The sequence below is a fragment of the Hemiscyllium ocellatum genome, chromosome 2 (assembly GCF_020745735.1).
Source record: "Hemiscyllium ocellatum isolate sHemOce1 chromosome 2, sHemOce1.pat.X.cur, whole genome shotgun sequence".
Lineage (NCBI taxonomy): Eukaryota > Metazoa > Chordata > Chondrichthyes > Orectolobiformes > Hemiscylliidae > Hemiscyllium > Hemiscyllium ocellatum.
Genome location: NC_083402.1, coordinates 124,416,776 through 124,432,314, shown reverse-complemented (window position 1 = coordinate 124,432,314; position 15,539 = coordinate 124,416,776). Strand labels below are relative to the sequence as shown.

The window sequence follows — 15,539 nt, the reverse complement described above, 5'->3', positions numbered from 1 at the left end:
TTAAAAACATATGGTATTAACAGTCCTTCAATATTCATTTAGGGGTTAAATATACTAAAAATGGGTACTGCACAATCACACTGAAATGAAACCAGGATTCGGTATTTCCAATTTAGTAGACTAAAACTTGTTGCAAGATGCATTGAATTCTGATATTGGTTACAGATATGAGAGGGAAATTGCAATTAGATACACAAATTAACAGATAATTTATCCTAGCATTTCTGTTAACAAGAATGAATACTCTGAATCACTTCTAAAAATAGCCTGGCTTCCAAATCGGATATGGTAATGCACTGCCTCAGGAGCAGTGGAGCACTTTCAGTCCCCAGACAGGATACCCTTTACCACCATCTGCCAGCTTAACAATGTCTGCATACGGTGGCAACACAGCAGTGGAAACGCTGGGCTACCCCCATCTGTTGGCCACCTCTGGAAGTGACCAAGATTGATTTAACGCAGATCATTTGTGCTTAGAATTGTCCCTGCAATTCATTTGAAGTAGACAATGCAAATGGTTCACTTTGCTCTTTGGAAAGCACACTGTTTGCGACAAGTCCTGCAGGATGTCCCAGTTTTCGTTGAAGCCAGTGACTGGCAGATTGGTCACTGCCAAAAAAATGCACTTTCCGATGGGTGCTAGGCAGACAATGATATATTTGGATCTGTTTCCTTCTCACATTCTCTGTATTTACAAACCACCTTGAGACAACATATTCAGTTGGAACACAAGACTAGAATGACAGGGTAAATTTATTTTAGAAATAAATTCTTGAAAGTACGAACCCCTTTGTTCAACGATGTTGCCCTTTTCCTCCTCTCTAGCCTCTTCTTCACTACTGAGCCAGTCCTTATCTTTAGAATCCAACTGGTCCAAGTTTACACGACCTACCAATTCAAAGTTGCGAACCACCTGAAAATAGAGAAAAGAAGAGCCTACTGAACATTCAAAGGCTTGAATGGAATTTACAGCAAAGCAACAGGACGTTCAGATGAACTGGTCTGCACTGGAGTTTGTGTGTCCTCTGATATTCCTCCATTTCATCCAATGTGACAAAAGTTTTAAGATTCTCAAAATTCTAAAAATGCATCAGCATTACAGACGTGACAAAAAAGCATGTATTTATACAGTACCTTTCTTGACCTCAGGACTCTAAAAGCCCTTTACAACCGAGGAAATGCTTTTTGAAATGTAGCGTCTATTATAACGTAAGATAATGTGGCAGTCAAATTTGTGCAATGCAAGCACCTGCCCCCAAAAAACAAAGTATCGGTGCAATTAATGACAAGATAATTAATTTTGTCATGTGGGTTAACAGATAGAAATTGATCTGGAAATGGAGAACTCTCACGGTCCTCTTCAAAACAATGATACACCCAAGGGGGTAATCAGGATATTGGCAGCACTCCCTCAGTACCATACTAGGAATAAAAGCCTGGAAATGGTGTTCAAAGTTTCCAAAGTGAAAGGAATTCTAATCCCTGCCTTACGCTTTTAGCATTACCACACAGTACCAACATCAGGTGTGCAAACCCCAAGTCGTTTGCGGAGTCTTAATTAGGGAAACTACAATAGCATGAGGCAAGAGTTGGCTGAGGCAGATTGGGAAATGTTACTGAAAGGAAAGACAGTGGATAGGCAATGGCAAACATTCAAAGAGCAAATGGCTGAACTAAAAAATTGGTTATTTCCGTTTGGCGGAAAGATGCAAAGAGAACAGTGGCCGAATTATGGCTTACAAGGGAAGGTGGAAATAGTATCAGAGGCAAGAAAAAAACCACATACAAATTGGCAAGAGAATACAATAGACCTGATGATTGAGAACAGTTTAGAAGTCAGCAAAGGAGGGCCAAGGGATTGATTTAGAACAGGAGAATAGAGTATGAGAGTAATCTTGCGCGGAACACAAAAGACTGACAGTAAAAACTTCTACAGGTATGTAAAGAGAAAAAGATTATTGAAAACTCATGTCAATCCCTTAAAGTCAGAAACAGGGGTACGGAAAGGAAAGGATGGTAGGTATAGGGAATGCTGAATGACCAAAGAAATTGAGGGTTTGGTTAAGAAAAAGAAGGAAGCAAATGTCAGGTATAGACAGGATAGATCGACTGAATCCTTAGGAATATAAAGGCAGTAGGAGTATAGTTAAGAGAGAAATCAGGAGGGCAAAAAGGAGACATGAGATAGCTTTGGCAAATAGAGTTAAAGAGAATCCAAAGGATTTTTACAAATACATTAAGGACAAAGGGGTAACTTGGGAGAGAATAGGGCCCCCGCAAAGATCAGCAAGACGGCCTTTGTGTGGAGCCGCATGGACAAAGTCTTTTCCCTGGAGTGGGGGAGTCCAGAACTAGAGGGCATTAGGTTTAGGGTGAGAGGGGAAAGATATCAAAGAGACCTAAGGGGCAACTGTTTCATGCAGAGGGTGATATGTGAATGGAATGAGCTGCCAGAGGAAGTGGTGGAGGCTGGTACAATTGCAACGCTTAAAAGGCATCTGGATGGGTATATGAATGAGGGTTTGGAGGGATATGGGCTGGATGCTGGCAGGTGGGATTAGGTTGGGTTGGGATATCTGGTCGGCATGGACGAGTTGGACTGAAGGGTCTGTTTTCGTACTGTGCATCTCTATAACTCTATGAATCTATACTGGGGAGCAAAGAAATGGCTGATGAACTACGTTTATACTTCACTTCAATCTTCACAAAGCAGGACACAAATATTTTCCCAGAATTGATAGGGAACACAGGGTTTTAGTGAGATGGAAGAACTAAAGTAAAACTGCGTTAGTAAAGAAATGGTGCACACAAAATTGATGGGATCAAAGGATGATAAATCCCCAGGGCCTGATAACCTACAACCAGCGTATGTAAGGAAGTGGTGGAACCATTGGTGGTCACCTTTCAAGATTCTTTGGACTCTAAACTAAATCGTACAGATTGGAGGGTAGCTCATGTAACATCGCAATTTAAAAAGGGAGATAGAGAGAAAACAAAAAATTATAGGCCAGTGAGTCTGACATTAGTATTAGAGAAGATACTAGAGTAGATTATCAACAATTTTATAGCAGAGCACTTTGAAACAAAGATAGAATCAACAGTCAGCATGGATTTAGAAAAGGGAAATCATGTTTGACAAACCTACTGGAATTCATTGAGGTTGTAATGAGTGAAGTAGATTGAGGGAGCCAGTGAATGTAGTTTATTTGGATTTTAGGTAGGCTTTTGAAAAAGTCCCACAGAAGAGATTAATCTGCAAAATTAAAAGGATGGGATTGGGGGTGGTGCATTGAGATGGACAGAAAATTGGTTAACAGCCTTTTCCTGACTAGCAGGCAGCAACTAGGAAACAAGGCTATTCACAACATATATTAATGATTTAAATGAGGGAACTAAATGTAATACTGCAAAATTTGCAGTTGATACAAAGCTGAAGAAAGGTGAGCTGTAAGGAGGATGCAGAGAAGTTGCAGTGTGATTTGGACGGGTTGAGTGGGAAAATGCATGGCAGGTGTAATATAATGTGGATGAATAGGAGGTTATCGACTTTGGTAGCAAAAACAGGAAGGCCAATTATTATTTGAATAGCTGTAAACTGAGAGAAGAAAATACTCAGCAAGACATGTATATCCTTGTGTACCAGTTGCTGAAAATAAGTGTGGAGGTACAGCAGGCAGTAAAGAAAGCAAATCGTATATTGGTCTTCAGAGAAAGAGGATTCAAGTACATGATTAAGGATGTCTTTCTGCAACTATACACAGCATTGGTGAGGTCACACTTGAAATACTGTGTGCAGTTTTGTTCTCCTTATCTGAAGAAGAATGTTTTTGTTTTAGAGAGAGTGCAGTGAAGATTAACCAAATTAATTTTTGGGACAGCACAGCTAGGATTATATTCACTGGAATTTAGAAGAATGAGGGGAGGAATCTCAGAATGCTATTAAAATTCTAATAGGACTAGTCAGGAAGGATGTGCCTAATGGTTGGGGTTGTGCTTGTGCTGAACCAGGGGTGACAGTTTAAGGAATAAGGGGTTAACCTATTAGGGTTGAGACAGAGAAAAAAAATTCTTCACCCAAAAAGAATGGCAAGTCTGTCGAATTCGCTACCACAGAAAGTGGGTGAAGTGGAAACGCTGCACATTTTGAAGGAGGAGGATGTAGCTCTTATTGGGCTGAAGGGATCAAGGAGTATTGGTGATGGGGGTGTGCAGGTTTAGGGTTTTTAGCTTGATGATCAACCATGATCATATTGAATGGCTGAGCAGGCATTATGAGTCAAATGACCTACTCCTGTTTCTATGTTTCTACATATGTAAGACTATTACATGCGAAAATGTAGCAATTAATTCTGGGAGGCTTTCCAATGCAGATTAGAAAACACTGATTGGCAGAATTATAGCACTAAGTGCCATCACATCAATTACTTTTCCATTGTGCGCTTTCTCTTTTTTGTTTTCTTATCAGAAAAAATCCTAAATATAGAAATGCAAAGGTTGCCAGCATCAAATAAACACACAAACATTGCCTCTATATTTGTTCATCCAAACAAAATGCCATAGGCAAGGAAGTTATGCCAAACCTTTGTAAATAACTGGTTAGGTTTTAGCTGGAGCATTGTGTTCAATTGTGGGCAGTACATTGTACGAGGAATGTCAACACATTTGACAAGGTGCTGAGGAGATTTACAAAGTGATACCAGCAATGAGGGACTTCTGTTACATGGAAAGACTGTTCCCCTGAAAGGAGAGAAAATTAATGAGATATTTAACAGAGGTGTTCAAAATTATGAAGGGCTTTAATATGGTAAAATAGTTGGCAAAGGACCCAGAAAAGTGATGAGAATCTTTTAATATGTATTGCTATAATGTGGAATACACTGTCTGAAAGGGTGATGGAAACTGATTCAATTGTAACTTTCAGAAGAGAAATTAGGTAAAATACTTGAAAAGAAAGCATTTGCAATGTTTTAAGGGGTGATTTAGTTGAAATGTTTCTTCAACCATGGTTCAATTGGAAAACAAGAAAACTGCAACGCTGCATCATTCCTTTTCAAAGCAGCTTTCTTCATGATAAGACTAGGAGGCGGCCAATCAGCCGTTCACACTAGTGCTTTTGCTTTGAAAGGCCTATCCATTTAGTCCCACTCCTTGCCAATTTCCCCACAGCTCTGAAAATCTATCTCACCCACCTTTAGAAGTTGCTGTAGCAACTGCTTCCACTCTCCCTTCAAGCAGTGCATTCTAAATCACAGCAAAAAACACTGCATTAAAAAAAGACTTACCTGACTCTGCTTCTTTTGTAAGATTTTTTAAGTAACAATTCAGTTTTACCAGTTTATTTTAAGTGGTAATCTCTGACTCAACACTGAGCTGAACAATGCCAAAATATTCATCATTCTGGACCACTCTTCCAAGACAGTACTGTTCTCTAAAACTCAAAAGATTGGATCCTAACCGTGAATATTAGCCCAAGTTGCGTTAATGGCTCAAATTGACTGAACTACCAACTTAACCTGCAGAGTTTAAGCCCCATAACACACATTTCATTACCCATTTTGTTTAAAGGTTGGTCAATCATTAATTTTCCCAGCTTTAGTTATCAGACAGAATCAAAAACATAACAAGAATATATTGAAGGTTCTTGATTCAAATCATACAGAACAGATTTAAACTAACTGACAAAAGTTCCAGATGGGAATTGATGCAACAAGTCACTACCTGACATTTGTTGCTGGTGAGGGCAGGGGAATGGGAGTAATTGGGCAGCTCTTTCAAACAAACAGAGGAACAATGGACTGAGAAACTTCTTTCAGTGATGAATCAGTTCATGATCCTATCATGCCAAGGGGCCATGAAATGCAGAATACTGCCTTCGCTTCTCAAGGACCAGCAGGTAACTTCTGCTACTCTTCCCCCCCATCTTCCTGAATGAACGATACTAATACTATAATTTTAGGTGCAATTTTGGCTGACTTTTTCTGACATCACTGTCTGAGCATGGAGTTCAGTAAATCCTTGGACTAGTTTTGAACTGCACTGGCCATTCACAAGGCAACTGTAAAAAGTTGTAATTTTCAGACTTCAGGGCATTAATTTGCATTCTTTGTAGCTTTTCCCATCAACCAGAGTATGCATTTTCCCCCTATCAATAATGTAGTTACTGAATATAAAGATACTACACATTAGGTGCTTCCAGACCCAATTTTTAAATGCCACGATCTAAAGTTTGGAGTATTTATCTAGGTAAGCTATTCCTTTATCTCTACAGTTGTAGCATATAACTTATTTGGGTATAAGTATACATAATAACTAACTATATTACCACATTGTAGTCAAATGAAAAGGCTGCTGAAAGTTACATATGATGTTTGGATAATAGGCTCATAAGTTTAGGTGAGATCATTACAAATTAGTCACTACTAAGTCAAAGGGCCATTTCAGGAGAAACTTCTTTACTCAAGATCATTTCAAGATTGTGAAACTCATTAACACGTTGAGTTGAGAGAAACAGCAAAATGCATTTGAGAAAGAGCTAGATAAACACAACAGAGAAAGAAATAGCTTTGGGATGCATGGGGGCTCATGTGGAGTGTTAACACTGGCACTGACCAGTTTCTTTTCGAATGTTCAATGTAAATTTGTGAAGTCATCATTCACTAGTTGAAGCTACTTAATTGTGTCAACAATTAATCTGAATTAGTAGGGTGGAGGTAACTTGAAGTGTTCAACGCTGTGCTTAATGGTAGGAAAATACTTAACTGGAGATTGTTAATGGGGTGGTTTAATTACTAAATTACAGACCAGGAGGAAGACACAATCCATAATAATAATCAAAGTTACTTTGTGCTCTTCCTGAAGGTGGTTCTCCAAATCATCATTTATTCTGCTCTCATAATAACACAGTTGGCACTTGTACGGTTTCATTTCCTTGTGTTTTTCCATATGCTGTTGCAGAGTTTCATCACTGGAGCAGGTGAAGGTACACTTATCACAACGAAAAACAATTCCTTGCAAGTGCCTGGACAGCTTTGAACGACGGACTTCAATGGGCACAACTCTCTCCTCTGTTGAAAGATAAAAGATGAAAGAACATACGTCATGACAAGCCTCACAAATTGCCACCTTTAGACCCGAAAGGATGAAATGCTGCTCACAAATGAACACAAAAGCAACGCATTAATTTTTCAAGATTAAGATTATTATGCTCTGGAGGCAAGCGTAACATGAAGACTGAAGTCTGCAATTAATTTGAGGCCAGCAATTAGACATACTTATTAAAATCAATGACATGAGAATTCAGTTTCCCCAAGACAAGAATATATTGGCATATTTCAGAGTGTAGTATGATGAGCTGTGAAGTGTCTATTGCTAGCAGAGACAAAACATTTTGTTGAAAGGGTTATTGTCATCAGACTTTACAACTACAAAGTTTTGTCAAGAGAGATGCAATCAGTTTGAAAATATTTCAAAATTCAGAAAAGATAAAATGTTACAGATGCTCTGGAACACTGACAACCAATTACCCACCCTTTCCCTTTCCATTAAAGCTCTGACTTGATGTATCTCACGTCCCACGTGCCCTCGCACAAAAGGAACCTCACCTCTGTGAAGGACGATATGATCAATCATGCTGCTTTTGTATTTCGTGTGGTACAGACAGAGAGGACAACGCAGGTCCTTAGGACCCTCAACAGGAGGAGCGGTGTGGCTCCCCTCAACATGCATAGAAAATGTAGACCTGCAACACAAACATAAAACATCACCACTGACTTTAAAAGCCTTAAACAGGAGAGGCGCACCTTCATTTCACACTTGGCATCTTAAAACATACTTATACAACACAATGGTGGAGGCCATTTGGCTCTTCATACCCCTTCTGATAGAGCTATTCAATTACTCCCACTCCCCTGGTCTTTACACATTCCTGAAAATTTCTCCTTTCAAAAGAGAATTGGATAAATGCTTGAGCTTAGTTACTAAATCTGTTTCCACCACTCTCTGAGGCAGTGCATTCCAGATCATAACACAGTGTAAAGTAAAAAAAATCTTCATTTATCTTGGTTCTACAAAAGAACACAAGAAATTAGCAACTGTAAATCATACAGCACCTCAATGTCGTTACTCTCCTTCCATCTTAGCTCCAAATTCTTGCCCTATCTCTACACTGTTCTTTCTTATCTTAAATCCTCTTGGATAATGACCTTCCTACCATTGAAAACAGTTGTCACTATTTACTTTATTAGAACCCTTCAGAACTAAGAACACTTCTAGTTAATCTCGCTGTGGCTGAATGTGAAACAAGAGAGAAAGAATATGATCTTAGCAGCACAGTTCACCCTCCAGAACCTTAGCATAAGACGTAGGATCAGAAGGAGGCCATTAAGTCCATCTTGTCTGCTTTTACCCCATAACCCTCAATTCCCTGACTGATTAAGAGAATCACTCTATCTTGGACCTAAATATCCTTCAAATGAGCCAGCCTCAACAGCCCCCCGCAGTAAAGAATCCCATAGATCCATTACTTCTCATAGATGAATTACTTTGCTCCTGGATGTCAGGCTGATAGTACAGAACATGTATGCACAGCAGGATTTAGTCATTGGCAGTGAAGTTACTCACCAACAGTTCACAAATAGAATACATAGTTTACACAGTGGGCTGGAATATAGAAAATTGGTGCTACCGAAGGAGAGCACTTGGCACATCTTGTCTGTGCCAGCCCAAAAGACAGCCATCAAAGCTAAGCCAACTCTCCAGCTCTTGGTCCATAGCCCTGTAGGTTTACAACATCTCCAAGTGTTTTAAATGTGATGAGGGTTTCCACCTCGAGCAAGTCCCACTTTCAGGTAGCAAGTTCCAGACTGCCACCACCCTCTGAGAAAAATAAATTCTCAACTCCCCTCTTATCCTCTCCACCAATTATGTTTCATTTTGTGCCTCCTGGTTTTTGATATCTCTACTAATGGAGAATAGAATGAATAAGATGCCGTCTCAATCCCTCACAATTTTATACCCCTCAGCACCCTTGTACCAAAGAAAATATCCCCAACCTAGCCGATGTCTTCTTACAGCTAAAATTCAAACCAAATTACAAATGGGCACAAAAATTATTGATTTAATTTGATGTCCAAAATAAAATGTTTGTGTTTGGAAGAAGCACACATATTCCATCTTTATATAACTTCCCCTCTGTAAAATTACTGTGATTTTGGATAGCGTTATTCTCAAAAATATCAACAGAACCTAAAATCTGGCAGATTTAATCAGCAAGGACTTAAGAATATGAAGGGAGAGTTGTAGTACTGAATAGGGATTTGGTAAAAGACATTTCTGTTGAGTGGAGATAATATAGAATAAAACTAGCTGTGATAAACATCACATATGGTCTCAATGAATGGTCCAGCAGGCTCAAGGACAGAAAGGACTGCTCCTTTTTATTATAAACACCATTCAAAACTTAAAACACGTGTTATCCTTTTTGCTACTTGCCATCTTATTTTCTTACCTGAACCCCGTGAAGAATGGGCAATCCTTGCATTTGTAGAGTTTCTTGCCGCAATGTCTGTCTCGATAGTGGCGCCTCATACTTTGGATGTATTCAGAATTAAACTGGCAAAACTCACAACTGAAATAGCCCTTAGTTGTCTGTTCACAGGAAGTGGTTGGAGATGGCACCGGGATGGGACTGGATCGGTTTCTTGCCATCGCAGCCGTTTGGTAATGGTTAAGCTGTTGTTGGACATCTGGTGGCTCAGAGTATGAAGAATCTGTACATGAAGAGTTGGTGCACATCAACTGTGTAAAATCCAAAGCTGTCCACAAGTAATTTCCAGCCTCCCCTCACCACTTGCAGATTGTGGATAAAAGCTTGAAGCACAACAACCAAGGCCCCAGACAATCCCATTATCAAACCAATAATGGCAGTATGAAACATTTGCAACAGAAAGCCTTGGGAAAGCAAGTACAGCATCTGAAACCCTTTGGGAGTTGCAGGAAAAGCAAGGCAGAACAAGGAAGCAGAATCAAACAAAACTGGGAAGAATTTCCCTGTCCCCAATGGACATCAGAGAAATTCCAACCATTACTCAGGTAAAGAGTGTTCAGAGGGGGCAACATACTTTAGGGATTTAAAACAGTTATCAATTTCAATCTAAAAATTGCTTACAGGACAAAGCAGTGCAGACAATTCGTTTTGTTAGGCTGCAGAAGCAATTTGGAAGAGCAGACCATAATTTCATTATTTATTAATATTAATACTGAATTTTGTACAATTGTACATGGCCAATAAGGGATTGTTGACAGATAAAGAAAGCGCAAAACAGAACGTTGACCATCTCCTACCTTTGTTTCTGACGAAGGGAAATTTTAAGAAGGTGGGGTCTGGAATAAGGACACAGAGTAATAACTGGGTCTTACACAATTTCCGAAAATGCTCTTCTAAAATGAGCTAGAAACAATTCTTAACCAAAGAAAACTAAAAATACATCAACAGCAGTAATTGCTTTCCCCATAAGTTTTGAGTTATACAATGTTCACTGAAACATTCTCCTACCCTTTTTAACTCTTTAAAACCAAGAATGTTGTGTCTTATGGTTGGGGTGGGTGTGGGAGGGGAATGTGGCAGAATTTGAACGCAAATTCATGCACAGTTATAATACATAAGATGGAATTCTTTTTCCAAAAAAAAAATCACATGCGCCTTGCTTCTGTTCATGAACAGTTTGAAGGCATTTAAAATAACTTCAGTTTAAGACTTGCATACATCAGAGATAGCCATGAGCAGCTTACCATCTGATTCTGCTACTCCCTCAGCCTGGGACAGAGTCTGTGTTGGGCTTTCGGCAGAAGTGAAGGCTGCTGGAAGGTCAGTGTGGAGTTTGGACACGGTCAGTACGTGGCCATGCACTTTCAGTGCATGTTGTTTCAGCTGATTTACCATCAGTGTGGAAAAGGAGCAGTAGGAACAGCTGTACGTGCACTCCACTGGCAAGACACAACAAAATGCAAATGCTTTTTTTGAGAAACGAAATGCTGCTTTGGGCTCCCCTAACCATTTAGATCATTATGTAATTTTGAAGTAGCTATGGGCAAATGGTACGTAAAACTGTTAGTTGGCTTTCAACTGGCAAAACACAGCTCAGGTCACTTTAAATGTCTTTATGTCATCATAAATTCATTGCCTAATTATATTGTAGAATGTAGTAGTGATAGATATAAACACACACCCACACACGTGAATCTTTATCTAAACAATAGAATATGCCCTCTGCTCCCAGGGCACATTTTCAGTTAAACAATTCGCTCAGGGAAGCATATACTCCCAGCGCCAATGCCAAGAGCAAACAAACAGAGCTTTTGCACATTAGTAAATAGCTAAATTAATGTGCTAGATCCTTTACCTTTGACTTTATATCATGCATTTGTAATGCTTTTTTTATTCACTCACTGGATGTGGACATCTCTGGCTCAGACAGCATTCATTGCCCAGTCTTAATTGCCCACAGGGCATTTGAGAAACAAGCACAATGCTTTGGGTCTGGAGGCACACGTGGGCCAGACCAGGTAAGGATGACAGATTTCATTCCCTAAAGGACATTAGTGAACCACATGGTTTTGGCTGTTTTGGGAAATGTTCTCTATGTGCAAAGTGCTATGAATTACTTTACACAATTTGGATACCTATCTAACTTGTTTTTTTTAAAAAGTCAGCTGTTCATATCCCTGCTTGCACCAACTTCTACGCATCTATCATCTATGCTCACTGTCTGACATTGGCTCCCAGTACTGCATCACCTTAAATCTATAAGTTTTAACCCTCCAGTAATCTCTCATTCTCACACTTTACATTTTCCCAATTTTAAAGGCAAGTGTCTTCTCTTTTCCCCATTTGACACACTCCTGAAAAACTACCTCACTGACCAAGTGTTGAGTCATCTGCCCTGACATCTCCACATGCATCTCAGTGTTGTTTTATTTTATAATGCCTCCAATAAGCATCCTGAGATATTTATTGTAGTGAAGTTGATACAGAAATACAAGAATATGTTGACCAATGCTCAGTCTTAGACAATTGGCTAAAAGTGGAAGAAAAAAATAAAAATCAATAGAGTGCAAAAGATTTCCAAGGTTTATCTACTGTATCCCCACTCATTAATCACTTGCAGATTCACAAATATATAGAAATTATTCTCTAGTTTCTGTCTTTAAATCAAACTGATGAATGGAGGTTTACATGTCCTTTCTTACTGACATCACACAAGTCATATTTCTTCTGGTACACAGAATGTTCAGCATACAAACAAGCCCACCTGGTCCATGCCAGGGTTCATATCCCATAAGCATCCTCCCAACTCTGTTAGTCACATTTCATCAACATAGCTTTCTATTTCTTTCTCCCTTATGAATCTATTCAATTCTCCTGTAATTGCACCTGCAACTATTCACCTCAACCACTCCCTTTGCTAATGAGTTCCACATTTTAAACACTGGGTAAAAATGCTTCACTGAATTCCACATTGCATTGGCAGTGACTATCTTATATTGATGTCTGGTGATTTTCATTTCTCCTATGAGTGAAAACATCTATCCTACTGAAATAGTCTTTAAATTTAAAAGCATCAGGTCACCTCTAGAGAATGGAGCCCTAAGCCGGTACAATCCCTCCTGATAGCTATGCCTCTTAGATCTAGTATTATTTATGCAGCACAGATGGAGGACATTTGGAGATAATGTTCGCCAATTAAGCGCACTCCTCTGTTCCTTTTTCACATTCCTGTAAAATGGTTCCTTCCAAGTGTTTATCTAATCTCCTTTTGAAAGTTACTGTTGAACTTCCTTCCATTGCTTTTACAAAGAGTGCATTCAGAGGATAACAACTCATCAGCTAACGTTCTCATTTGTCCCATGAGCTTTTTGCCAATTGCCTTAAATCAGCGTCCTCAGTTTGCCCACCTTCCCATGTATGGGGGCAATCTCTCCTTAATCAATTAATCAAATCAGAACACAATTGTGAACACTTCTCAAGAATCTCCTCTAAACCTCTGTGCTTGAAGGGGAGTAACCCTAATTCCTTTCATCAGACCAGCAAAACCTTACTAAAATGGATCAGGACTTTTTGAAATGATGAAAGAATTCACAATAGCATTGGTTGCTGCTAGTCACGAGTTTCTGACTGAACCAAACATTGTGGAGAGGGTAGTGATCGATTTAGAGCAAGCTTCTAATTTCCTTTAATGCAAATTAATCATTAGAACCAAGAATGTGAAAGCTTGACAACTAGTTAATAATAATTAAAGAAGTGTCAAATGTGATTGAATGCTGCTATACAATAATCCCACTGGTTTGTATGCTTTGAGCCAGTCTGACAGAGGCACTCATGAAGGTGCAAAAAGATCCACAAATTGGCAACACGAACCAAATGGGAACATTTTAAAGGTGATACAGGAACAAAGGGGACTGGAATCATTTGCAGAAAAATATTACAAAAGGTGGCAGGACAATTTGAGAAGTTGTAAAATGATATGGTATTATGGTCTTTATTAATAAATCTCAGAATAACAGATCAAAAAACCTAATCTCTGGGTGGACCCCAGCCGGTTTGTTTTCAGCTGGTCTGGCTTAAATTCTGGCATCATGATTTATGAAGGTCACATGTTCAAGTATCACATTATGTCAAAATAATAACACTCTTCTGAAGCACCTCAAACATTATACATTAAATGACCCTATAAATTCTTCTACCTCCAACCACCTTTGTGTGGTGCTGTACTGCACACACACCCCTTCCACTGCAGACTAAACATTCTCTTAATTCTTAAGAAAATACTACATAAAGATTGCTTTTCTTGATGTCACAGCAGCAACATTTGGAGAAAATCCTAGTTTGAAAAATAGCCCCAAGGTGCACATAAGCTAAGCTTACTAATAAGCCAGAAACTGACATTAGATTCTGATACCAGTCCAAAAGCACAGTAAATGAAGCAGTCCTTCCGTTATTCAACCCAATTAAGAGAAAACAATCTTTTTAAAGAACTGAACATGACTGTTTGCACACTGCAATCTAAAGGTGCTCGGAGATCATAGCTGTTTAGATTTACAATAGTTAAGGGTATATTACAAATAAATACTAATAGCTTATATATGTGTGACACAGAAGCAAACCACTTGGTTCAACCAATCCATCAGAGTTTTTATGGTCTATTCAAGCCTCCTACCATCCTCTCACCAAAATCTACCATCATTATTATCTATTCAATTGTCCCTCATACTTGCTCAGTTTCATCTCAAATACATCTTTATTATTTACTTTGACTACTCCCTATGGCAGTGAGATGCATTCTCTTGGTAAAAAAAAATCTTTTAAGTTTCCTATCGGGTTTCGTGATAACAATCTTACATTAATTACTTCTGGTTACACTCTTTCCTGCCAAAAAGAAACAACATCTGTATCCACAATAAAAACTTTTCATCATTTAAAGGATCTCTATTAGATCACTCCCTGAGACTTCCTTTTTTTTTAACCCCAGGGCAAAAGGAACCCAACCTGTCAATCTTTTCCTGGTAGTATTTACACATTTCTGATATCACCTTTGTAAGTCTTCGCTGCATCCTGTCTAGGGTGATACCCTTGTTAAATTGTCAATCAAACTGCATGAATTTCAATTAACTCCCTAGTTTTCAATTCTATTTCTCCAGAAATAAAACTTATTACTTTTTGTGCTTATTTTTAAAAATGGCTTCTAATCTTTAATGCCATCCTATCTGGACATGCACCTTCAAAGTAATATGTGACTTCCCTATTCTTACAACCCTACTGTATTCCCTCATTTTTATCTGTTGAACTTAATTAACTTGCAGAAAGGATAAATAATTGAAAATTAAAGTCTTCCTGTATTTTATGTCAGTCCTTGTCTGGATTGATTATTTGCCACCAATTGATAATATGCACAAATTTATGACAGTCTTTCAGGTGTCTTTTCAGATTTTCCCCCCACTCTGTGCTGGGAGAGAAATTTTTGACTCCAGCGAAGAACCTTTAGATGATTTTATATGCAACACAGATTGTGCTAATAATATAAACTTTATGACTTTTAAATATTTAAAGAATTCTTTTCTAAAAAGACATTAATGCTAATCTAACTTGCACATTCTACTTACAATTCATGTTGATTTATCCAACTTGCACATAATCTAAAACTAGTGGCTAACAAATTTAAGTGTGTTAAGCATGAGCACATAAATGAAAAGGGATAATCAAGGATCACGCTGTACAACTGAGCAGAGCACAGGCTCAGATCATATGCAGATCTAATAAAAAAAAATAAAAATTTTACCACCAAATCTCACCATAAATTAAGTTCAGGAATTGCAGGCCATCAAGTTGAAATATGAAACAAATTACAAAACACTACATAATAGTGGTTGGGCGGCGCATGAAGAATTAATTGGGTAACGCGGTGATAAAATGATGGGTTTAATGGGCACGATGCTCCTTTGTAATGTGGTTCTATTACAGTTGGAGACTGAGCGAGCTCATTAAT

General features: G+C 38.6%; 1 protein-coding gene across 5 annotated transcripts in view; it reads right to left on the bottom strand.

The window, feature by feature from the left end:
* Positions 1-15,539, bottom strand: part of znf462 (zinc finger protein 462) — a 110,185-nt gene that overhangs the window by 5,798 nt on the left and 88,848 nt on the right. For 2 of the 5 annotated variants that reach the window (XM_060839832.1, XM_060839840.1), the window contains 6 exons: positions 10,789-10,983; positions 10,342-10,380; positions 9,506-9,767; positions 7,602-7,738; positions 6,841-7,064; positions 787-913 (listed from right to left, as the gene is read on the bottom strand). In XM_060839832.1, the coding sequence (XP_060695815.1) occupies positions 787-913; positions 6,841-7,064; positions 7,602-7,738; positions 9,506-9,767; positions 10,342-10,380; positions 10,789-10,983 (984 nt within the window). The remainder of the gene's footprint in view (positions 1-786; positions 914-6,840; positions 7,065-7,601; positions 7,739-9,505; positions 9,768-10,341; positions 10,381-10,788; positions 10,984-15,539) is intronic. The other 3 variants (XM_060839849.1, XM_060839858.1, XM_060839868.1) reach the window with 3 other exon arrangements.